Source organism: Lontra canadensis, unplaced genomic scaffold, assembly GCF_010015895.1.
Source record: "Lontra canadensis isolate GAN:19392208 unplaced genomic scaffold, GSC_riverotter_1.0 scaffold62, whole genome shotgun sequence".
Classification (NCBI taxonomy): Eukaryota; Metazoa; Chordata; class Mammalia; order Carnivora; family Mustelidae; genus Lontra; species Lontra canadensis.
In genome coordinates this window covers 9,894,539-9,919,784 of record NW_022631056.1, presented here as the reverse complement: position 1 = coordinate 9,919,784, position 25,246 = coordinate 9,894,539, and the positions used below count along the sequence as shown (strand labels likewise).

Sequence of the window (25,246 nt, the reverse complement as noted above, 5' to 3'; positions counted from 1 at the left end):
GTAAAACCAAATACCTTTTATGTCCTGTTGCATAGAGTTCTCCCTAAACTGGTTAGCCAGAAGGAAACTGTATGCAGAAACTTGAGTTTAGTCAAAATTAGCCTTGAATTTATTTGAAAAGGCAGTCTTTGGCTAGTCATCTGTGACCTTGAGAAAGCTATTGAACAATTTAGGTTCCCATTTTCTCATGCAAAAAAGATGGGGTTAGACTGATAAGTCCTAAGGTCACTTCTAGCGCTAACATTTTATAGTTTTATTGTTTTATTAGCGATAGAGACAGACAGGCTTTTCCTCTTTCTTAACAAGAAAAGGGAGTTAGGGTAGAGGTACTCCTAGCCTTTAAAGTAGAAAGAAAAGAAGTGGGCAAGAGTTAAGGGAGTGTAGGAGTGAGGCTGCCCATAAACCACAGACTTCAGAGGATAATGAATGAACATGATCCAAATTACTCTGCTTTTCTCAGATGTACCTAGCTGGATAATAATGGTGTCCTAGCTGATCGTTGTATAGAAGTTCCCTGCTCTCTGTATGGAGAGAAAATTCTTTGACCTGACCCTGAGAGAAGTGTGGTAAAAGGGGAAATCTGAGAAAAACTTAAATTTCTATCATTTATTCTTGAGAAGGGAAAGTTTAGGATGGTCATTTTCTTCAAGTGAGTAAAAAGGATTTTAAATGGAGGGTATTAATGGCGTGTATTTGTTTCCTGAAACTAGAATAAATAAAAGGGGGGGTTAAATTGTGACAGGCCGGTTTTCATTTAGATAAGAGACCTCATTTCCTGATAACCATGGTGTTAAAAGCTTAAATGATCATGCAAGATAGTTACTCTCAAAACCTCTGATGCTTTGGAAGCTTCTCTGTTAGATGTTGTTCTTAGATAACTTGTCATTTGTCATTGATGTGATATGCAAATACATCAGCCAGAAGTTTTTGAATACATTAGGTTTTAATTAATGAAAGATTCAACTCATCTGACTTGATCGCTGGTAAAACCTCCAAGCAGGGAAACGCACTTTTAAAACTTTAAATGATCTGCTTCCGAGTAATTTTCTTGTATCTAACATGTTGGATATTTTTGAGATGTTTCAGGAATTTTAAATTACTGAAAATATATGACTAGAAAATCTTTCAGAGTCATTCCTGTAGGCTCTTGACTTTAAATAAGGCTTACTCGGGGGCACCTGGGTGACTCAGTAGGTTAAGCCTCCACCTTTGGCTCAGGTCATGGTCTCAGGGTCCTGGGATTGAGGCCTGCATTGGGCTCTCTGCTTGGCGGGGAGCCTGCTTCCCCCCTCTTTCTCTGCCTGCCTCTCTGCCTACTTGTGATCTCTCTCTCTGTCAAATAAATAAATAAAAATCTTTTCCCCAAAAAAGTTTTTTTTTTAAATAAATACATAAATAAATAAGGCTTACTCTCAAAACCTAAATAAATAAATAAATAAATAATAAGACTTCCTCTTAACGGTATCTATCTAATATCAAATTTATTTTCCCATGTTATCTCAAAAGGTGATTCTATAACATTTTGCTTTTTCAAAGCAAAATTTTATTGCTACAGTTTGTCAGTTTCTCTTTCTTGTAGTTTCTAAATATTCCATCCTGTCATTTAAAAGACAGTATCTTGTTGAAGGATTAAAATCTCTGTTTTCAAGTGTAGGTGGCGTAGCTGTTGATCATGCCTAAATAAGCTAGGAAAATGTTGTTGTTGTTTTGTTTGTTTTTCATTTTGTTTTGTTTTTTTAACCTTCCTTGCCTGAGTGCACGAAATATTATGCTGGAAGTTTTTTTTCTTTAGAGTGAAAAAGAAAGACAAATTATTTTACTCATGAAGGGAACACTTGAGTTGAAATGTGTTTCTGAAAATTTTGCTTATGAGGTAACAACAGGCAAGAGAACATTTGTCTCTGTTTTGTTTTGCTTTTCATTTTTTTTATTATTCTGTATTTTATTTAAAGCATACATTTTTATCCTTCTACGTGGATTACTGAGCATACCCATAAAGCAAAAGCGAAGCAACGTACATTGAGCTCAAATGTATTACTTCAGACCATACATTGTACCAAAATGTCCCGTGATTCCGTCCGACACCTGAGCTTTCCCCAGCCCCTTGTGTTTTATTTTTCCCTAGAGGCAGGCATTAAGGAAATGTAATTTCTGATGCAGCCCGGGAAATAACTTGCGAAGGTTGTTTATAGTCTGATGGAAGTTTTTTGTTGTGTTCTGTTTTATTGTCGTATTGTCACTATTTTAAAGTTGTACCCTTTCACATAAGTGCCAGTGCTTGGCACTGTTTATTTATTTAAACTACTGGAATGTGTATCAAATTAAAGTAATTTTGATTTGCTTAAAGATGTGGGAGTTATTTACTTGAATCAAATGTATGGTGGCTGTATATGGTGGCTGTATACTTCCATGAAAAAGTTCTGCATTTGGCGGTTACTGCCTTTGTTTCTAAAAGAGCAAAACAAAATAGTCATTTTCCAATATTTAAAGTATGTTACCACTTGAGCTTTCTATATTAAAATGCCCAGTGTTTTAGGCTTGAAAGCAGGTCATGGGATTCTGACTTCATTAGACAGGTTTATAAAGTTTTACCAGTTATCATGTGTTCATATTTTTTCTGTGTCTCCTCAATTAAAATTCTGCAAGAATTTAGGTGTAACACCTTTTAATAACCTTACTACTCAGCCTATAGTCGTGGACCAGCAGTACCTGCGTGCTTATTAGAAATGCAAAATCTCAGGCCACGCTCCTGACCTATGGAATTGTAATTTGTATTTTAACCAGGTCTGAGGGTGATTTTTGTGCTTATTCAAGTATGAGAAACATGGATTTAATAGAATATCATTGGTAGCATGAACCTTTTTAAAAATTAATCTGATGTTGGAGTTGTATGATTTAACACTGGTTTATCTTTGATTTAGATGCTTGATTTCTATTCTAAGTAGCCTTAGCAGTTAAGATTTATAGTGTTTTTAAACCCATTACTATGTAGTTATCTAACCCTATCAAACGTAGTCATTGAAATGTGTTTTATAATTGTATGGCTATCATCCATTGTAGCTCTGTCATTTAATCATAGTAGAAATTTTAAGACTCATTTCTGCTTTTCTTAAGTTACTCATGATTATACTTAAAATGCTAACAAATATTCATTCATGGACCGTATGAGCCGAATATTAACGTGTTCTTTATTTTACTTTAAAAAAATATATCATTGTTAAGTCAAATCTTATTACTTTTTCTGTTTCGTTTCTGTTTCTTTATTTTTTATTTATTTCATGTTTTCTTTTTTTTGTTTTAGTTGGGTCTGGTAAGTTGACATTTTATTGGCCATCTTCTAATCACCGTGTCACTGTGACTGGAACTTCTCTTCCCCTTTCCATCCATACCCTTCCATGTCCTTCAACCAATCAGCCTCCATGTTTCACTTGTCATTGGCCACAAAGACAGACTGCACAGAATAAAGTCTGCAGGAAGTATGGGTAACTGTGACAAAGAGTAAAGGTAATGGGGTTGCTAACTTTATGTTTTATTAAATGATGTGTGATCTGCGTCCTTTTATTTTTTTTCTCTCCTTAATTGAGTGATAAAATAAGTGATAGGTCTATATTGTGGTGAAGTACTATTTCAATTTATATTTCACAAGATAAACAAAAATAGGTACCCACAGAACGATTTGGGTTTTTTTTAACCCAAAATAGGTTTATGACTTCATGTCTATCAACCTGAGCTTTTCTAACTATTCTTCTGTAATGGTCATTCAAAGTGCCGTTGATGAAAAACCTTGCACTTAGGGCTGTGTGCATTCCTTTTCATTTCTATGTGTCAGGTTCATTTCATTTTATGTAAGAAATCATTGCAGGATGTTTCCAAAATGTACCGAAGTTTGCTCTGATAAACACTTGTCCTCACATAAATAGTCATTAGGTTCCTAAGTACTCTCATGATCAGTACGTTCAGGAAGGTATATTCACCCTTTCAGAGTGCTGGAACACCATTTTTGGTGAATTTTGCATGAGGATGCTAAGTGGTATGCCAGGGAATAATTTGGCTCTAAGAAAAACTCCCTATTTTTTAAGTTAAAGAGCTATACAGATATTCTAAAGGTGTTCAGACCAATACAGATAGGATGGATTGTTCAATAATGGTGATGCAATAAGGGACTATTTAAAAAAATAGCCTTCTAGATGCCACCATATGTGTAAAAATATATATGGATTAATATTTAAACATTAAAAAAGCATGAAGACAAAAGTATAGGATGAAAATGGAGGTGATTGTTTACCGAATTTATTATATATTATATGATCTATATTTTATTGATAGAATGAATACCAAAAATGCCTAACCAGATAAAGTGAAAAAATATATTTACAGCGTATATGAGAGATGGATAAAATTTTGCCTGTCAATTGTTCTTAGAAATAAAAAAGATAAGCATAGGAATACAATATTCCCAACAAATGGGATATCAGTGACAAGGTAATGTGAAGATAAATGTTTAATTTCATGAACATAAAAAGGCTAGTTAATAGCAGATTTTATTCTCAGTTTTCCAAAGATGTTAATGTTCAGTGTTTGTAAGGTTAGGGAGGAAAGTGCCCTATAGGGGAGGTGTCAGTTGAAATCATCTTGAAAATAATTGGGAAGGATGTTAATGTCACTACTGTTTTTAATAGTGAAAATTGGAAACAAACCCAAATTTAAAAACAAGAGCTTGGTTGAGTAAGTAATTTGCCTATGAACTATTAAATGGCCATTGCAACGATGTTGTAGAAGCATATTTTAAAACACTATGGTCCAATTTGTGTGGTTGAATTATAGGTAGCTCTTCTTATTTTCTTTGCTTGTCTAATTTTCTAAATTTTTAACACTGACCCTCTATGACGTTAGTAACATGGCTATGTATTTTCAATTTTAGCAAGTTTAAATGTAGTCTTTGAAAAAATGTTCCAACATTTTATCCTAAATCTCAAATAGATGGATGTGATGCATGGCCTTCCCAATCTAAAAAGTTAGATGATGGTGATAGCTAGATTGATAGATAGAGGCCCATTTAATCCATTTACATTTTCATAGAGATATATTTATATTAAATATTTAACAAACATATAGAAAAGGATTTTTTAAAGTTATATTTCTAAGACATATCTTGTGGCTGATGTCACTGTTGATGTTGGCTCAAGACGATGCCTGCAAAACATAGTAAATTCATTTCCAGGCAGATATCCTGTGTGGAAGGATTGCTGCAGGATAAATGTAGTTAGCATAAGGGTTTGTATCCCTTGTTCCCAAATAAGTCTTTGAGGTTGGAGGAGAGCTGGCGTTTTATAAAAGAAACATGGGTTCTGGCACGCGTTATTAGACATGCTTCTGAGATTTAGGAAAGAGACCACCCGAAGTTTATACTTCTCTGAGTGGTTTGAACATTTATATTTTCCTACTCAGATTCCCTGCATATTGGAAAGTCATATTCCCCCAGTCATTTAATTAATCATTTGTTTTTCTTTTATTGAAACAAACCAAACTCTCTTCTGGATTTAGTTTATCATCCCGTCAATCCTTTCAATTTCTTGATCTGATTTCTACCTCAATTATTCCAGCCCCTAACTATGGAATCAAATGCTCCTGTATGGATGGATATGGAGGAAAATCCCCAGGCAATGAGACACATGTCTGTTATTATACCTGGATAATGATAGTGTTTGCTAAATTCACGAGTAAACCACTCAATTACAATCAGAGTTTAAAAAAATTATAAGCTAGAACTTCAGTGTTACCAAATTGAACCTAAACTCTATCTCCTAACTTCGTATTTTCTTCCCCATAAGTTACAGGACATTTGAAGGCATTTGACCTGATTTTTCAGGTCTCCTATAATTTCCTAGGCAAATGGTATAATTTCTACTAAACTTCAATTAAAAAGAAAAAGGGAGTATGGAAGAAATCACACTAATCTAGAAGTTAGGAGATCTAATTGCTTTCTTCAGTTTTGCCACTATGCAATCTGCAACAAATTCTGTTACATCTCTCTCTCTTTTTTAAGAGGTTTATGTTTCAAATGAGAGATTTACAAAATTTATATATAATATTATAAATATTTGTATATCTGTCTTAGATGTAGTTGCCTAGACAGTATTGATCAAGAGAAAAGCACCTTTTCAAACCCTCACCTTCATTAACAAAGAAATCAAATTCTTGTGAGCAGAGTGGTAGCATTTGTAGACATAATCTGAATATAATTTTTGGTTCCTATTCCCGTGAAGACATTATCCCAAGTGACTGCTATAAGTAACTAAAAGTACTTTTAAAGAAAAGGTTTAAAATAATGCAATAGTCTTAAAAAGTGGATGGGAAGAACCCTCTCCTGTATAAATGCCTGGCTGGAAATGTTCACTTCCATTTGAACTGAGACAAGAGAGGAGAATAATTAAGTGTTTCAGACAGCTGATAAGAAATGCATTTGAAGAGTGTAAACATTAGGTAAAAAGACTTACAATCAGTGCACATTTTTCTAACCATAAAGCATGGCCCCCAAACAAGCTTTTCTCCCCGCCCTTCCCGGAGTGACTCCATCAACACACCTAATGTTTTCAGCTGCCATTGCGCTCAGTGTAACTGACACAATTTTCTGACACTCTATTTACTGCTGGATGAAGTGGCCATTTAAGTCTGTATAAATCAAACAGTTTGGACAAAGCTGGCAGTATTTATAATGTCAGGATGAGCAGATGTTTCAAATTTGCCCTCATTTCCATATATATTCTGTTCTAACATGCCCTTGCCTGTGTAAATGAAGGAGGCATTTGACTCTACTATTGCTTTAAATTCATTTCTATTCAAGTAATTGGACTGAAGATTCTAAATGGTTATAATTTTCATGGTAGCATTTCAGGAGCTTTGGAGTTAAATTAAAGTAATTTTAGGGCCTGCTTACATCAGGAGGTCCTTGGCTGTATGATTAAAGTCCATTCACCTTTAAGCAGCTCTAAATGAGAAAAGGTATTTATTCATACAAATTTCAGGTGTACTTTGAAAGTAAAGGGTCAAATAGCAGCTCAAGAATTCTTTTTAATGTGGAGGCTAATCTTAAAAAGTTCAGCTGATTAAAAAAAAATAACCTCTTCACTGAAAAAAAATTCTATTCCTCTCTATAAATATGCACTTAACAATTTAGCTTCAATTAAATTAAGGATGAGAATGGGTACATTACATCTTATAGTGCATAATGAGTTGTATAAAATAATGGCAGCACATTTGGGGCATCAGCAAATTGTCTCAATTAGGTTAATAACTACATGGTTTTGATTCCGATAATTTGTTTCATCTCCTTTAGAACCTCCACACTTTGTTGTGAAACCCCGTGACCAGGTTGTTGCCTTGGGACGAACAGTAACGTTCCAGTGTGAAGCAACCGGAAATCCTCAACCAGCTATTTTTTGGAGAAGAGAGGGGAGTCAGGTAAGACCTTATTCCAGCATTTCAGTCAGCAAAGGCAGGCGCCAGATACATAAGAAAACCCAAAACATCATCTCGTGGTATAGCTGTTACTTTAAGAGAACTGGAAAATCTCTGAATGCCCTAGAAAATTTCAACTATGAGAGAGAAGACAAAGTTTCCTTCATTGTTATAAATCAGAAAGCAATTTTCCCTTCCTAATTTTAGTACATAGGGTGTTATATTGCATAGTAATTATCATATTAAATTTACCTTTATTTCCAATTCAGCCACATTTTTTAAAAACTACATTTTTTCTTGACATAATTTCTATCATTCAGATATCTGTAATTAAATTTTTTTAAAAGATGTGTTTAGTTTATTTTAGACAGAGCAAGTGCTCACACACACACAGGGTGGAGGGGCGAAAGTCGAGGAGGAGAGGGTCTTAAGCCAACCTTGTGCTGAGCGCAGAGCTGTTTTGGGGCTCGACCTCAGAACCCCAAGATCATGACCTGAACTGAAAGCAAGAGTCCCACGCTTAACAGTACCACCCAGGCACCCCTGTAATTATATGTTAAAGAGATTTACACACGTTTAAAACAGAGATGACAATTACTCAGTGCAATTTCTCTGAAAATACCAGGAATCTCAAGTGTCTTCACTTCTTTATGTATGTAAGTATGTATGAGTCTGTGTGTGTATCAATAAATAGGTATCAGTTATATATATCAACTTATATATGTCAATCAAAGATTCACCAAACTATGTGGTAGTCTATTTAATATAGATGTCATGTTAAATGTAGTTCAGTATATTCTAATTCTTTGAAAACTATATATATGATTGCCATGTGCTATCAAATAACTCTAAACATTTTATAAACCAGATTTTTCTATATACATTGAACTGCATTATAAAGCTCTATGTTCTTACTATCTAAGTTCACTATTGGCTTTCGGCTTAATAAAATGGAAATTTTGAAATAATTTCACTTTAAAGATAACAGGAAACTTTAAAATAGTTTTTATATCTAAGTCTTTCTTCTCATCTCTTATTGATTTGCTTGCTTCAACAAATGAAGCATTTCCCTTTACTTGTTTTTGATACTTGTAAAAAAGATTCTCATTCATTTTTAATGCAGTTTTTCCTAACCTTTTTTCATTTTTTGCTTGAATCAACCTTGGGTGAGTTGTTTCGTGGTCTTGCTTTTAATGAGCTATTATAGGTAACATAGAAGTAGCTTACTGACTGCACTCACTAACCTTTTGTAGGCAATGCATCCGGTCCACCTTTGTTTTCACACTGGTAGGCAAATTTTAACTTGATTATGGCATGTGGACCCTCGTTTGAGTATAGTACCTTCGTCATCTCTAACACATTCTATTTGGCCTCAAAGACTACATTTGCTGATCACAAATTATAGACAAGGAAAAATGAAATACTTTAGTATAACAGAAAGAATTGGAAGTGTATTATTTAAGAAAATCTACATAGTGGTAATAGTAAATCCACTAGAAGTTCTTAGAAAAGTGACTCATTGAGGGACACCTTGGTAGCTCAGTGGGTTAAGCATCTGCCTTCAGCTCAGGTCATGATCCCAGGGTCCTGGGATGGAGTCCCACAGGGCTCCTTGTTTAACAGGGAGCCTGCTTCTCCCTCTACCTGCTGCTCCACCTGCTTGTGCCTTGTCAGTCTCTGACAAATATATAAATAAAATCTTTTAACAAATGATTCATTTAGTTATTAAATAAATTGTTAAGTTACTTAAACTATGTCAAACTTGGAAATAATTTTGACTTGGTTTAGCTTGGTTTAATGATACAACATACTTTTTCCCACAATTTTGTCACTGGGCGTGTATTCATAGAGCTGTAGATAAAGTCTTTATAAAATTATATATGTTTACAAGCAGTTATTGGTTAAGTGTCTGCCTTTGGCTCAGCTCATGATCCCAGGGTTCTGGGATGGAGTCCCATGTGAGACTCTCTCTCCACAGGGAGTCTTCTTCTCCCTCTGCCCCTCTCCCCACTTGTTCCTTCAATCTCTCTTTCTCTCAGATAAATAAATAAAATCTTTAAAAAGATAAAAAGCAATTAAACAGTTAAAAAGGAGCAACTTCATTTCGTTAGAAGAAATCTTGACTTTATTTCATGAAAAGCAATGACATGAAGTGTTATTCCCCATGTAATATACACTCTCTTTAACATGGGAACAAATTTTGATGCATAGTGAGAAATTTGTACCACAAAACAACATCACATCTTGTGTTAACTTTGTATGTAAGATAACTTATATAGAAAGATAAATAAGGGAACCTGGGTGGCTCAGTGGGTTAAAGCCTCTGCCTTCAGCTCAGGTCATGATCTCAGGGTCCTGGGTTCAAGTTCCGCATCAGGGTTCTTGCCAAGCAGGAACCCTGCTTCTCCCTCTCCCACTCCCCCTGCTTATGTTCCCTCTCTCACTGTGTCTCTCTCTGCCAAAAACATAAATAAAATCTTTAAAAAATAAAAGTAAAAATGTTAAAAAAAACCTCCATTATGAATTCTTAAATATATCTAGTACTGTTCGATAATTATAAAAGTACATATCAATATTTAGAATTTATTTAAATTTTAAAATGAAATTTTAAAAGCTTCCTAAAAGGCTAGATCATTAAACTTCGTGTTTATGTGTATGTGTCTATCTCTATGGGGGCTATGCGATGGAAGAATATTTAGCTTATTTGGGTATATATGCACATGTGGTATGTATATGTGTGTGTGTACATTTATATAGCTCTTTTTAAGTATATATGTATCATGCCAAAATATCAGAACCTAGCAATTAACCTGTTGTTATTCTTTCCTCCCAAATACTGGGTTCTAGAATCTGCTTTTCTCATATCAGCCACCACAGTCAAGCAGCCGCTTTTCAGTCTCCCAGACTGGTGATCTCACCATCACTAACGTCCAGCGATCTGATGTCGGTTATTATATCTGTCAGACTTTAAATGTTGCCGGGAGTATCATCACAAAGGCGTATTTGGAAGTTACTGATGGTAAAGTAGAGCATTTTATTTCAATATGTTCAAGTTTGGCTTATGATCTAAAGAGAGTGTCCATAAATGTGTTTATTTTCTACTGTCTATCCTTTCTGAGAGCAGTTTTGGTGTAAAAGCTAAAAAAGGATGCCGATACAATGACCAAGTCTAGAATTATTCTCATTTTAACTTAGCTGTCCTATAAATTTCTAGCATCAAGTCAGATCCGTAAAAGCACAGCAATTAAGCAAGAAGTTTACACTGAATATCTGTTCATGGGAATGAGTCCATGTTTTAGAAAATAAAGTTATTTTAAAATTTCCTAGTGCAAAAGATCCTTTTTTTCTCACCAAACTAAGGAGGTAAAATGAATCGCTTAAGTCACAACTCATTATAATGAACAAGTTTTCCATGAATAATGTGATTCTGTCCTGTTTATCAACTCCTTTATACCTGATCAATTAATGCCAAATGCATTATGAAGACAGTGATGTCTCACACCGTGAGTTAGAGAGTAGTAACAATTTGAGAAGAAAAGAAAAAAAAAGTATACATATAAATATATAAGAACATATATACACATTTGTATATACATATATACCTAAAATAAATATATGTACATATAATATTCATTCTTTTTATTGTTATATAGTATTCCATTGTATAAATAGCTCACAGTTTACTCATGTACTCTTCCACTGATAGATTGCTTTCAGTTTGGGCTATATATATATATATATATTTTTTTTTTTTTTTTTTTTTTTTTGGACAGAGAGAGATCACAAGTAGGCAGAGAGGCAGGCAGAGAGAGAGAGAGGAGGAAGCAGGCTCCCCACTGAGCAGAAAGCCTGATGCGGGACTCGATCCCAGGACCCTGACATGACCTGAACTGAAGGCAGAGGCTTAACCCACTGAGCCACCCAGGCACCCTTTTTTATATATTTTTTAATTTTTTAATTTTTTTATGGACTTTTTTTTAACGAAGTAAATATTCTTACACAAATCTATAGATGGGCATATGCGCTCTATTATCTTGGTTTGCCTTTTGGCAGATGAATGTACCCATTTTTTTTTTTTCATTTTCTCATATATTCCAGACACAAGTTTTTATCAGATACGTATTATAAATATTTAGTTTCAGTCATTCTCCTAATGATGATTTTAAGGCTTACGTCACTAATTCCTATGTCTTTTTTTTTTAGAAGTTTCATTGCCTATACTTCTAAGATACAAGTTTTTAATCCATTTTAAATTATCTTTTGTGAATGGTATAAAACAAGGATCAAAATTCCTTTCCCGTCTATATGGATACTAATGATTCCAGCATCATTTATGGAAAAGACAGTATTTTCCTTACTGAATTACAGTGGCCTCTTGATCATAACTCAGATAAACATAAGTGTGTGAGTCTGAGTCTATCCTCTCTATTATATTCCATTTATATATTCATGCCAGTATGTATGGTCTTAATTATTGTCACTTCACAGTAAGTCTTACAAAACAGGTAATGTAAGTCTCCCACTTTGTTTTTCTTGTTTGGAGTTGACCATTAGAGATCCTCTGAAGTGTCTAATAAATTTTAAAATGACCTTGTCAATTCTGTCCCACCACACACACCTAAAGAACAACAAAAAAAATCTGAGGTTTTAATTTTGATTTCACTTAAATTATTGAACAGTTTAGGAAGAATTAACATCTTAACAATCTTAGTCTTCCAGTTTAGGGAAATGGTATATATTCCATATATATCTCTCAATATTTTTAGATCTTTAATTCTCTCAACAGTGTTTTGTAGTTTTTGGGGTAGAAAACTACCATATATTTTGAAAGACTTATACCTATGATATTTTATAATTTTTGATGTGACTGCATATTATATGTAAAAATATACATATATTTCAAAACAAGAATATATATATTTCATTATTATACTGTTTGAGGCCAGATGTACAATTGATTCTTTGTATATTAACCCCATATCTAGCAACTTGCTAAATACAACTTACTAAATCATATATAAGAGTTTGTAGGTAGATTATTTTGACATTGTTATGCACAAAATGTGTCAACCACAAATTAAACCAGTTTTACTTCTTCTTTCCAATATTTATACATTTTATTTCTCTTACTTGTCCTGCACTGTCTGTGATCTCTAATATAATGAATAGAATTGGTAATAGTGGAGATATTTTTCTTGATCCTAACCTCAGGGGTAAAGTAAGTGTAATATTAGCAGAGATTTTAAAGATAGAATTTTGAAATTAAAAAAAAAATCTGGAGGAAATTTTTAATATATTAATCTGATTGTTTTGTTTCTTAGTGCTCTCAGAATAAAGTTTGTGCTCCTTAATGTGCTTTACAATTTATGATCTGACCCCTGCATTCTTAGCTTTGAATACTATATTTGCTTATATGCCCTCATTTTCTTGTGTTGGCTATGCTCTTCTGTTACCTGAAGACTTCTGCACATGCTGTTTCTACTGACTTGAAATTTCACTTACTTCAAAAAGCATTCCTTCACTCCTCAAATATGAGCATTCTCTACCCTGCCAACAATACAAAGATTTCATCCTATACTTTTCTGTGTTCTCTGTTTTCTTGTATTCTTCATTAGACATTAAGTTCCATGATTGTAGGGCCCATGTCTCTCCAATAAATACATACCTGGTAATAGACTGTCAGAGTCTGACATGTGGTACATACTCAATAGATAATTTTTGAAAGAATGGATGAAACATGGATGGAATAAACACCTAACTCTTAGTTAAGTCAGAATTCAAACTTATGACTGTCTCGTTTCAAAGCCCTTACTCTCAACTCTGTCTGTGATACATATTATATATTATTGGCCCCAATTAGTTAGAATGACCTAAAATGTTTTTATAATTTCTTACATATATGAAAACTATTAAATGATGGCTGTGAAGACCATGTAATGGGTTTGCTAATGATCAATATAACCAATATGTAGAAGTGGAACACAGAATGGCACAATTTATAATTGCAACTTTATAAGATAACTTCATATACACAAGCAATTTCTATATACAGGTGTACATAAAAAAATGGCCAAAGAAAACCATGGTAAAATATTTTCAGGTATTTCTTATTATTCTAAGTAATAATTGAAAGCAAAGCTTTGTACATACCATCTGATACTGCATTGTCATAAGTTGTTATCTTTGTGAGACTAGATCAAGGATAGCAATTTTTGCTGAACTAATATGAAACAGAAACCAAACATTAAAGGTCCTATTTCATTTTACAGTCTCTGGGGAGATCTGAGATGGTTTTGTGTTTGCTGGGGTGGTACTGTATTTTGAGTTTTGTTTTCTTTCTTTTGGAATTCATTGCCATTGTACACACAACTTAACGAGTACTTACTCATTCTTCAAACTATTATTCCTGAGTGCTGACAGCATAAGTTTTCGCATGTTATCAAGTCAAGTCAAGAGGATAGTTAGTAGGCAGACTAGTTTCTGGGTGCTATTTGACTTTAGTTTCTTGACCTTTCTTTATTGTTTGCAAACAGAACAAAGACAGACAGAATAAAACACAAGACACAGAATACGGTGGAGTAGGAAATGTCTTTGAAACGTTGTCGTTTGTAGCTGTGACCTATCCCAAGTAGTATGTGACCCAGGAACACAGAAATTCCTATCACCTATTTAATTGAAACTGTTTCTTTTCTTTATTACTGGAATGTGAGAAAATTAGTTAATGATTACCAAGTGCTATGTAAAATTTAAAATCACTTGCATTCATCTTTCAAAAGTTATTGATATACAATGAAACGAGTGTTAATTTTTATTCAGAAAAGAGAGACCTGACAATTACCAACTAGTTGACTTGGACAGGTGACTTGTACTTCCCTAACTAACTCATAAATTTGTGAGATACGTTGGCGAATTGATAGAAATTGTGATACGTAGTTCTGATATTTGTTGGTCTATAAATATGAACTTTTCATACTTAAACCAGTCCATGTGTATATGTTAATTTTTCCTTTTTAAAATATATATATATATTAAAATTTTATGTTTTTATTATTAACATAAAATGTATTATTTGTTTCAGGGCTATAAGTCTGTGATTCATCAGTCTTACGCAAAACCCAGTGCTCAGCGCAACACATACCCTTCCCAGTGTCCATCACCCAGACATCCTGTACCCCGATCCCGCTCCCTTCCAGCAACCCTCAGTTTGTTTCCTGAGATTAAGAGTCTCTTATATTTTTTTCACTAAAAATTATTTTATGAATGTATTTCTATGTATTAACATAGTCTTCATGATCGTTGCTTTTGAGGTACCAAAATATGACTTTCTGATGATATGCTCTTTTTTTTTTTTTTTTAAGGATCTTTATATATTTCATGAATGTGAGGAAAAGTTAGTAAACTTTGCTTAACTTTGCTTAACGGGTTACACCATCTGTGGCCCTGTCTATACCAGGACCATGACCACGGCTAACACAAGCATACTGATACCTGTCCATACTAAGTTACAGTTATCAGTGCTTTCTTTGTGTCAGGCACTAATGCAGAGAACTATTCACATATCAACAATTTTAAATTTGACAACGTCTCATGTTACAGATAAGGAAATGGAGGCAGAGACTGGTGAAGGACTATGCCCAAATCATACAGATCATAAGCAGCAGAACTGAGATTTACAACAAAAGTTAGTACTGTCCAGGATGGTAGCCAGCTGCCACATGAGATGATTTAAAATAAAATTTCAGTTACTTAAAGCTTATTAAAATGACACATGCTGTTCCTCAGTCACACTAGCCAGATTCAAATGTTCAGCATCCACGGGACGCTCCTGATGCCTGTGTTGGAGAGCACAGTTAGGGAGCATTTTCTTTCTTTCTTTTTTTTTTTTTTTTAAGGTTTTTATTTATTTGTTTGAGACAAACAGAGAACAGGAGAGTGGGGTGAGGGTCTGAGAGAGAAGCAGACTCCGCACTGAGCCACCCAGGCTCCCTGGAACATTTTCATTTTAGGGCCACATCTTTCTCTAAGACGCACTTACTCACTGTTTTAAAACTCATTCTAATAATGATAATTCATTTTAATAATGCCAGTGTAAAATTAGTAGACCCAAAACTTGACGTTCTTCTCATAAATCCTAAATTTATGTTTGACTCAGAAAGGTACTATATACTCTTTAGTTTATGAAAATGTAAATATTTTATCAGTATTTTATTCTACCCTGTGATGACAACAAAATGTTTCATTTTTTTCTACCTAAAAACATGAAATTGCTTTAATAAAATTCTTCAGCTCTGGTTTACCTATCAGTTTTTTACAGAACAGGGTAAGTGGCAATATCAAAATTCATATATATGTATACCTTTTTGTAATTAGCAGAGCACGTTCATATCTATTATTCCATTTAAAACTTCATAGCAATCCCTTGAGCTAGCTAGAACATTATTATCTTCCCATTATAGATAAAACAAAATAAAACTGAGGCTTAGAGAATTTAAGGAAGCAGCCCAAAGACACATGACAGATGGAGCTGATAATCAACCCTACACTTCTTCTTCTTCTCTTGCCTTATTTTTGTAAACTACCCAGTGTAAACCAGGAAGAAATAAATGACAGCGGAACAGTATCATTAAACCGGGTTGGGATAGGATGGGGAGATGTGAATAATGCTAACTCTGATTTAAACCTCAAAGCACCGTAAAGATACAGAAAACCGAATAAATCCCCAGATACTGGATTGTTTCTAAAGTAACAAGACTACCAAATGTAAGCCACTCTGTTACTGGATTTAATTATAATCCTTTATAAAGAAACTCTGTTACTAATTTAATTAATGTCTAGAAATGAACATTCATTCTTAGGATCTAGGGAACACAGGTGGTAGAATCTTCTAAAACCCCAAAGCAATAAAAACACTTTGATTCTTTTTTTCTACACTTATCAGGTGGGGCCTCTAATTTGATTTTAACCAATCTCAACAGAAAATGTAGAAAAGATTGAACAATTCTAAACAAAGGAATCATTGACTTCAATTTGTCATCCATGGAGTATCTGAAACTCTCCTGCCAGGTTACGAACTCCAGCCTTCTAACATGCCTCCCCGGTATTTGCAAATTTCATACCAGTAATCAGGCACGGTCGAGAATCAGAAGGGTGGAGTGAAAATACAGTTGCTAATTTCACTCTCTTGCCTTCTTGTTTTTGCTTAAGCTGAATGCACGAAACTAATAATTATTGCATGGTAAAAAAGGAACAAATTGAAGTGTAACTCCAGCTTGTGAAAATCTTTGGTGCATAAAACTTTGAACATGCCATATCTCGCTTGGCAAATCGTTGCATCCCAAATTTAGCTACTCTGGCAACCAGTTTCTTTTAATCAGGCAACTTCTTAAAATAGACCTTTGTACATGTGTGACTTAAAATTTTGTAACTGATATTCAGAATTATAAAGCTTGATAGTGAAAAAAAATTCTTAAATTTAATTTTTAACTTTTACTTATTTGAAAAAGTATCTCATCTATTGGGTTTCACTTAAGTTGACTATATCAGGGGGTGAAAACTGAGAACATCTCTGTAATGCAAGTTGTTCTAGTTACACTCCAGTTGTTTTAGATTTTTGCCTAAATAATGGCTTCCTTGTCTGAGATAAAGCTTTTAGGTTTTAGGCTTTTTATGTAATAATAAGAACATTTTTAATTTATATATTATAAAAATCCCTTCCATTGTTTCCTTCCACAGTACATTAAAACTTTTAAAGTAATAGAATTCATGAAAGTGTTTCCGATCCCTGTAATTCCAGCATGGAAGTATATTTCCCAGGTTAGGACATGAGCGTGAGTTATATTTTTGGATTAGCCTACTCACAATGTATTTGAATAGTTTTTTAGTTTTTCCTAAATTCACTGGGATTGGGAAGTTTTTACCCACGTAATTCTGTTAATAGAATTCCAGGATTAAAAGAGCTCAATCATATTGACTTGTAAATTCTAAAAGTCCAAAGCCCATTTTGGAATCCAAAATGTCAGACATGTTGGTATGATATCATATTTTTTTCTGTTGGACAAAAAACAGTTCTCAGATGTCAAGTTGGCTTTAGTTCATTCTTGAAAATGTGTCTCATAAGTTTCCTTGGGGTAGGTGATTTCTTGTTGTTGTGTTGGATTTTTACATATCTTAAAGTTTAAAAAGTACACATTCCACTTCTTACCACTAGACATTTACTTCACCATCCACAATTTTTTTTAAGGTGTATTTATTTGACACAGCAGGCACAAGCAGGGGTAGCAGCAGGCAGAGGGAGAGGGAGAAGGCTCCCCACTGATCAGGGAGCCTGATGCAGGGCTCGATCCTAGGACCCTGGGATCATGACCTGAGGTGAAGGCAGACGCTTAACCGACTGAGGCACCCTGTCACCCACCATCCACAATTCTTATTTCCTTCTTGGACTCTTGTGTTAAATAGGTCACCTGATAGTGCAGCGAGCTCTCTTGGTCATCTGAAAGGAGTACATGATATCTCAATTTAAATTCCTGAATCAGAGCATCATAGAAATGTATTCTGAAAAATGCACGTCTCCTACTTGAAGTACTTGTTTAATTAGTGCGTTTCAAAGCCTAGAGCAACTGCTGTTGCTTGGATGATTAGAAAATTGCTTCCAGTTGAGGAAATCGATTTCCTGTTGTTTCTTTGGGCAGTGATCGCGGACCGGCCTCCCCCCGTCATCCGACAAGGTCCTGTGAATCAGACTGTAGCGGCGGATGGTACTTTAGTGCTTAGCTGTGTGGCCACAGGCAGTCCGGTGCCCACGATTCTGTGGAGAAAGGACGGAGTCCTCGTGTCAACCCAAGATTCTCGAATCAAACAGCTGGAGACGGGAGTGCTGCAGATCCGATCTGCGAAGGTAACTTGAAACGACGCCCTGGCTTTCCTGTTCGGTTCTACTCCTTTTTCTGTTTGTCTCCAGCCCCCAGGGCTGCAGCCTCAAGTCTTAGAGTCAATGAAATGCTAAATAACGGTACTGATCTATTTTTAATTGATGCTTTATGCTTTCAGACGCCCCGCCGTGTATTTTTAAGATGATTTGACTCATAACTTAGCTCATGGCAAGTAATTGAAGGTTTCAGGTGGAGGAGAAAAAAAACTGGGGGGACCTGTTGAGGACGGTAGGGGGCGGGAAATACCTTCCAGGTAGTGGTATGAGGTACTCATTCCATAAAAGCATTTTTCAAAGAGATTTTTCCAATACCATGTTATCTACAACTCCAGGTCTTCTGTTGTGAATATTTGGTCCAACATTCTGCCATGACAAGATCCTGTCCACGCAAACAGAAGCCAGGCAGCATGTACACACTGAGTGTACATTGCGAATCAGAACGTTAAACGATGAAAAGCCCGAGAGTTTGTGAGAACAACTGAGGGATTTACCTTCCCAGGGCACCACATCCCATACCTGTTCTTTGAAGACGGTGTTGTTTTGTTTTGCTTTTTCCTTTTCTTTTAGGTCAAGATCAGACAGGCTCACGAGGCCTATGGAAGAGTAGCTTTGACAACGATAAACAAAAATTTCGATCGCTTTATTGCCTATTGTGGGTGGCTTCTTGGGAGTTTTGGATTCAGCATAACCGTTCATTGTACATGCCGTGGAAGTTAATGTGTTGTACTTCTTTGTGACGACGATTACACTTTTGTGGTTACAGTTGCCAGAGCGAGATGGCAACATTCTTGCTTTATCAAACGTGACTTGAAGATCGAGGTGTTACCTTAGGGAGAGGTGTGTGGGTTCATTAGGCTGGGGATGATTTTCAAGCTGAACATGTGACCTCTGTTTGTTTTCTGGCGTTTAGTCTTTAGAAGGGAGAGAGCCTTCATTCCAGCTGACGTTTGGCTTATTGAACAAGTTAAAAAAATAAATAAATAAAGTGGGGGCCTAGGGGGAGAGTGAATGCTTTGAGAAGAGATCATTTTGTGTTTTATCCTTTTCTGTGTTTATCCTTTTTTCTGTAATATCTGTTTCAGATATCCATATGCATGTAACTCTGATAAAATAGGAAATAGCAAGAACAGTCATTGAATTTTACCAGCCTTACTGTGTGACAGTAAATTGGAAGATCCAATTTACTAATAAAGATTAACCCTTTGAATCTGAATACCTCATTGTTTATTGTCCCTGACACACGAATAGTGCTATGGTAAAACACTAAATATTATATTTTATTGTAAAATTAAAATAACCATATAAAATCTTTTTTTCCATATTCTCGCAATACTTTCCTTCCTATTCAATAAAAATACATTCAATTAAGAGGACGTTTCTGGATATTGAATTTTAATCCAGTTATCCATATTCATGGGACATATACAAAACTATAATTGCTTTTCCAGCACATTGAGCTCTCGATTGTTCCAAATATTTATTTTCCGTCTATCTTCTCAGCTGGGTGACACAGGTCGGTACACCTGCATTGCATCGACCCCCAGTGGCGAAGCAACGTGGAGTGCTTACATTGAAGTCCAAGGTAAATCAGCTAGCGTTTTTAACTTAAAGCTTGGCTTGCGGTCGTTTACTTGCTGGTAAATGGATGAAGTCGATGTCCCGATGCCTGACTAGGTATTGAATGGTGTAATCTGTCTTTCTGTGCTTATCTGTATATGTGTAAACGTCTTTCTTCTGTATCTCCTTTATTAGAATTTGGAGTTCCAGTTCAGCCTCCAAGACCCACCGACCCAAATTTAATCCCTAGTGCTCCCTCAAAACCCGAAGTTACAGATGTCAGCAGAAATACAGTAACATTGTCATGGCAACCAAATTTGAATTCAGGAGCAACTCCAACCTCTTATATTATAGAAGCCTTCAGGTAGAGTAAAGATGATGTTTCCTAGTTGGTCTTTTTTTTTTTTTTTTTTTTTTTTGGCTTACCATTCAATATGCATGTTCTAACTTGTGTATCTGTCCTTAGCCATGCATCTGGTAGCAGCTGGCAGACCGTAGCAGAGAATGTGAAAACAGAAACATTTGCCATTAAAGGACTCAAACCTAATGCAATTTACCTTTTCCTTGTGAGGGCAGCAAATGCATATGGAATTAGTGATCCAAGCCAGATATCAGATCCAGTGAAAACACAAGGTAAATACTGATTTACTTACCCTCGTGACACCTACTTATTCCTAGATGTTACACTTTCATAAGTCAATAATGTGTCCTGCTCCCTGCTGTGATTGTATATGTAATACAGATCTGTTCTTCCAGTTGCTCCATTAATTTTTAATGCACAAACACAATGTCTGCGAACTTTATTGTTTTCTGGAGTAAGTATTCCAAGAGAAGATTAATACCAAAGAGCAGTGTCTCTCATTTTATAAAATCACAATCCAATCAGACAAAAATGTTATGTATTTTTATATTGTATTCGATTTCTCCCCCCACAAAGCATGGGAAAAAATACTTTAGGTTGACATATTGTTCGGTCTGTCTTTCATTGTCAGTTATATGAGCCGTGATATATTAAACATTTATACGAGAGTCATGTATATTCTGGTCAAAGCCTGGTCAAAGCCAGGTCAAAGAAACATAAAAAGGAAAAAATGAATACAATGTGAAAGCTAATGAATATGTGAAGCAAATTAGAAACGTGCTCACTTGGGCCACATTGGGGATATATTGCTTTTTATTGTGAATAAAAAGTATATTTAGCCTTCCACAAATGACCCCTATCCGTCACCGTGCCGCACTTATTATTTTAAAGTTTTAGTAGGAGTGAAATTTACGTATTGAATAAAAAGGTGATTTGAATCAATCTTTACTCTTTTTTAACACACTGTTATTGTCACTAAAATATGCTTCTTCTTGTATTAATAGAAAAATAAAAATTCTAGGTGGTAGCGATAGAAATATGCTATTATTTTCTCAGCATTCGGAGGAATCATATTATCTCCATCTTGAGTTTACCTTTCCAGAGGGGGGCGGGGAATATAACTTAGTTATAGTGCTAGAAACAATTTGTGCACACAAGGATTGAAAGACTGAAGCTGATTTTTACTGGTCTTAGAGAGGGTCTGCCAGTCATTTTGCTTGTTTTGTCTTCTCTGATGAGTGTATAGAGAATCTTTTTGAAGAAGGACATTTTGCTTCCGAATTCACACAGAAGGCAAATTTAGTTGTCGAACATGTCCTTGTTCGTCTCCTGCTGTGTGAATTCAACACACCCAAGTGCCTGTATTTGCAACTATGAGTCACCTCAGGAGCGCTAATATTCTTGGAGCCTGCCTTAACACACTTTGAGGTTTTCAGTATTAGATACGCATTTGCAAAGAATGCAGACACAGTGACAGCTGTAAAGTGAGTTGAAACTTTTCTCCCGACTGCAGTGGTCTCTACCTGGGAAACGCCTCAGTTTTGATTGACTGCTAGTCTGTTACCTAGTCCTGTGAGTGATTTTGGAGTCTACATCCACGTTTGTAAATGAGGAGGTAGTTCACACTTAATCTGAAAATTAATTTAAGTCTTTTTACATTTTAACGGACTTACCTTTACACATGAATAGCTAGTGGAACCACCTTAGGGAAATAAACCTATGGGGTTTGGAAGACTGGAAATATTAATTAAGCCTGCCATTTTGAAATCAAAGGATTTCTTTTTTTTTTTTTAAGATTTTATTTATTTATTTATTTGGCAGACAGAGATCACAAGTAGGCAGAGAGGCAGGCAGAGAGAGAGGAGGAAGCAGGCTCCCTGCGGAGCAGAGAGCCCGATGTGGGTCTCAATCCCAGGACCCTGGGATCATGACCTGAGCCAAAGGCAGAGGCTTTAACCCACTAAGCCACCCAGGCGCCCCGAAACCAAAGGATTTCTAATCTCACCTCCCGAACCTATGAGCTATGTCGCCCTGAGCGCATTAGTTTGTCCTGAGCTTCAGTTTTGTCATTTATAAAATAGGACTAAAAATGGGCTCTCCACTGGTTTGGATAAGGATCAATTAATTTATGAGTATATACCACTCAGATTTTTCTTCTGTTTTCTGCCATAAGAATTTGTTATTGGACTCATGTTTCTTTCATTGTCTGGACCAAAACTAGAGGGAGCTGATAAACTTTGCAGATACCATGAAACTGAGAAAGGGGACCTGAGGGATGAGAGCATCAGATTGAACTCTCTCTCAGTAGACGGAAAGGATGGGTCACCACTAAGAAGATTGTTAATGGAGGAAATTCAAAAGTGCGTCACTTAAACTTAAGGTTTAAAACTGTTGTGGATGGGCGCCTGGGTGGCTCAGTTAGTTAAGCAACTGCCTTCGGCTCAGGTCTCGGGATCGAGTCTCGCATTGGGCTCCCAGTTCCATGGGGAATCTGCTTCTCCCTCTGACCTTCTCCTCTCTCATCCTCTCTCTCACTCTCTCTCAAATAAATAAATAAAATCTTTAAAAATAAATAAATAAATAAATAAATAAATAAATAAACAAACTGTTGTGGAAGGATAGACTAGGGATACCAGGCTTAAAGGGGAGAGGGTACACGTGTGTGTCAGGGTGCTGGGGGCACACAGATCTCAGTATTTGAAGTCAATTAAAACACCAATTTGAGCCAACGGAGTAGTGTCCTTGCCAAAAGAACAAATGTAGTTTTAGGTAGCATTAGCATAATTATGTTTGGATCAAGTAATCCCTTCTCTTTGCTCTAAACTGGTCAGGTTACGAATGGACTAATATGTTTGTTTCTGAACACTACATTTTCAGGTAGACTTTAAAGAGGAGGACAAGGAGGTTAGTTGGTGGGACTACACTGAAGGCTGAAAATCACATCACTGGAAAAGAAATTCAGGAATCTTGGCACGTTTTCCCCCCAAAATAATAAAGTTAGAGTTGACATGACATTTTTTTTCTTTAACATTTTAAGAGACCATCATGCGGAAAAGGTATGCATATTTTAACCCTAGGCAGCAAAATAGGACCAAGGAGTAGAAGTAACATTGAGGAAGAGTTCATGGTCTAGCTCTTGGACTGCTTTTAAGATACTGTGAAGCTTAGCTGAAGATTAGGCTAATACCGGTTGTAGCAGGAACTTGGGGAAAAATCTGGAAAAAAGTACGGAACATTTGTGTAGTTAGGATAAGAAGAGCCAGGGGCAGAGGGCATTTGGGAGAGACTTGTTAGAAATTGATTTGTAAGAGAGCAGCCATAATTTCTCTAACCATTTCTATAACATGACTGCAAAGAAGCCTTCCCCAAACAGAGATTCTGTGAAGGAGTTGGGTAGGGTTAGAGGAACAAGGCACCGTTTCCAGTCAGAACTCAGGCAGACCCATGTCACAGCTGGAGTTAGAGCCTTGTCAAAGGTAATCGAGATCTGTTTTCCCCAAAACAAGATTCGATAATACAAATGCACGGAAGATGGCACGAGTCGCTGGCAAGTATGGTGTGTGTTGGCCGTTGCTGCGACGGTAGGGTTGTTGCCACTGTAACTACTGTGCTTCCTCCATGTGTCCTACTTGCACAGCGTTCTGAGCCCTATCTTTTTTTTTTTTTTAAGATTTTATTTATTTATTTGACAGACAGAGATCACAAGTAGGCAGAGAGGCAGGCGGTAGGTTGGGGGTGAAAGCAGGCTCCCCGCTGAGCAGAGAGCCTGATGCGGGGCTCGATCCCAGGACCCTGAGATCATGACCTGAGCCGAAGGCAGAGGCTTAACCCACTGAGCCACCCAGGTGCCCCTGAACCCTATCTTTGAAGAATATATACACAGACACAGAATGCACCTCATAGGTATGGTATAGATAGTAAGAACTCAGTTATTATAAATGATGAAGTAGGGCCTGGATAATCTCTCTTCGGAGAGTGTGTGTAGGGAATTCCAACATTGGGGAAGCAGCCGGGTAGAATTACAATCTAAAATTTCCTCCAGGTTAATTCTGAATGTTCAAGGAACTTTTACCTTATAATAATTTTTTTTTTCAAGAGGAGGAAAAGGACAAGAACAATAAAAGGACCAATTCATAAACTTTTCAACATTGTTAGATATTACTTTTCATTTTTCTCTCTGATGGGCCATTTTCTGAATATTCTAGGCTGCTGTTGCCAAAATAGTTCCACCAGGGAAGGGAGTTTCATAGTTTTCATGAAGGGATTGACTGACAAGTTTATCTCAAAACTGAAGAAATTAGAGATTGTGATGAAAATCATAGTAGTTACCATTTAAAATGGTTATTTACATATTTGAGGATACTTCTTGAAAGGCAGAAGATTCCCTGAGGGTAGAAGCTTATATATGAGAAGACATGTTTAGAAGCTGACATAGCATATGAGTTTTTCATACAGTTATTCCCTCTCACTCAACCATTATTTATTAAGCGCATTCTAAACATATGGCACAGGGCTAGGTGTTCTGGGTTCACCGAGATGAACCCAGTCCCTGCCTTCAAGACAAGGACTTCCAATGACTTACAAAGTGCAGTTCTCACAGCAGCCCTCAGAAGTATCTGCCATTGTTATTGCCATTTGCCAGATGAGGAAACAGAAAAATAGCAAGGTTACGCAATCTTCCCCATGTTTCACAGCTGGTAAGTTGTTGAGCTGGGGTGCAAACCCAAGTCTGTTTTATTGCAAAGACTTCACACTTGCCCCAGAGACAGATGGTAGCTGGAGTCACAGAGCAACAGAAACCAGCAGGGAAGGAAGGACATCGGAGAGGGGAGGGTGACAGGCAAGTGCTTTAATCTCTAGGCTGTGACGATAGGTTCCCTGAGGGCCAGTGTTAGCCAAGGATATTTGTAAGGGCTGCTAAAGTATGAGAAGCCAAAATTATC

At 36.0% G+C, this 25,246-nt stretch overlaps 1 protein-coding gene across 10 annotated transcripts in view; it reads left to right on the top strand.

Annotated features, from left to right (window-relative positions):
• Window positions 1-25,246, top strand: part of ROBO1 (roundabout guidance receptor 1) — a 1,159,067-nt gene that overhangs the window by 1,068,807 nt on the left and 65,014 nt on the right. For 8 of the 10 annotated variants that reach the window (XM_032878064.1, XM_032878059.1, XM_032878060.1 and 5 more), the window contains 7 exons: window positions 3,302-3,310; window positions 7,337-7,461; window positions 10,306-10,477; window positions 18,147-18,352; window positions 19,886-19,967; window positions 20,138-20,306; window positions 20,409-20,575. In XM_032878064.1, the coding sequence (XP_032733955.1) occupies window positions 3,302-3,310; window positions 7,337-7,461; window positions 10,306-10,477; window positions 18,147-18,352; window positions 19,886-19,967; window positions 20,138-20,306; window positions 20,409-20,575 (930 nt within the window). The remainder of the gene's footprint in view (window positions 1-3,301; window positions 3,311-7,336; window positions 7,462-10,305; window positions 10,478-18,146; window positions 18,353-19,885; window positions 19,968-20,137; window positions 20,307-20,408; window positions 20,576-25,246) is intronic. The other 2 variants (XM_032878058.1, XM_032878062.1) reach the window with 1 other exon arrangement.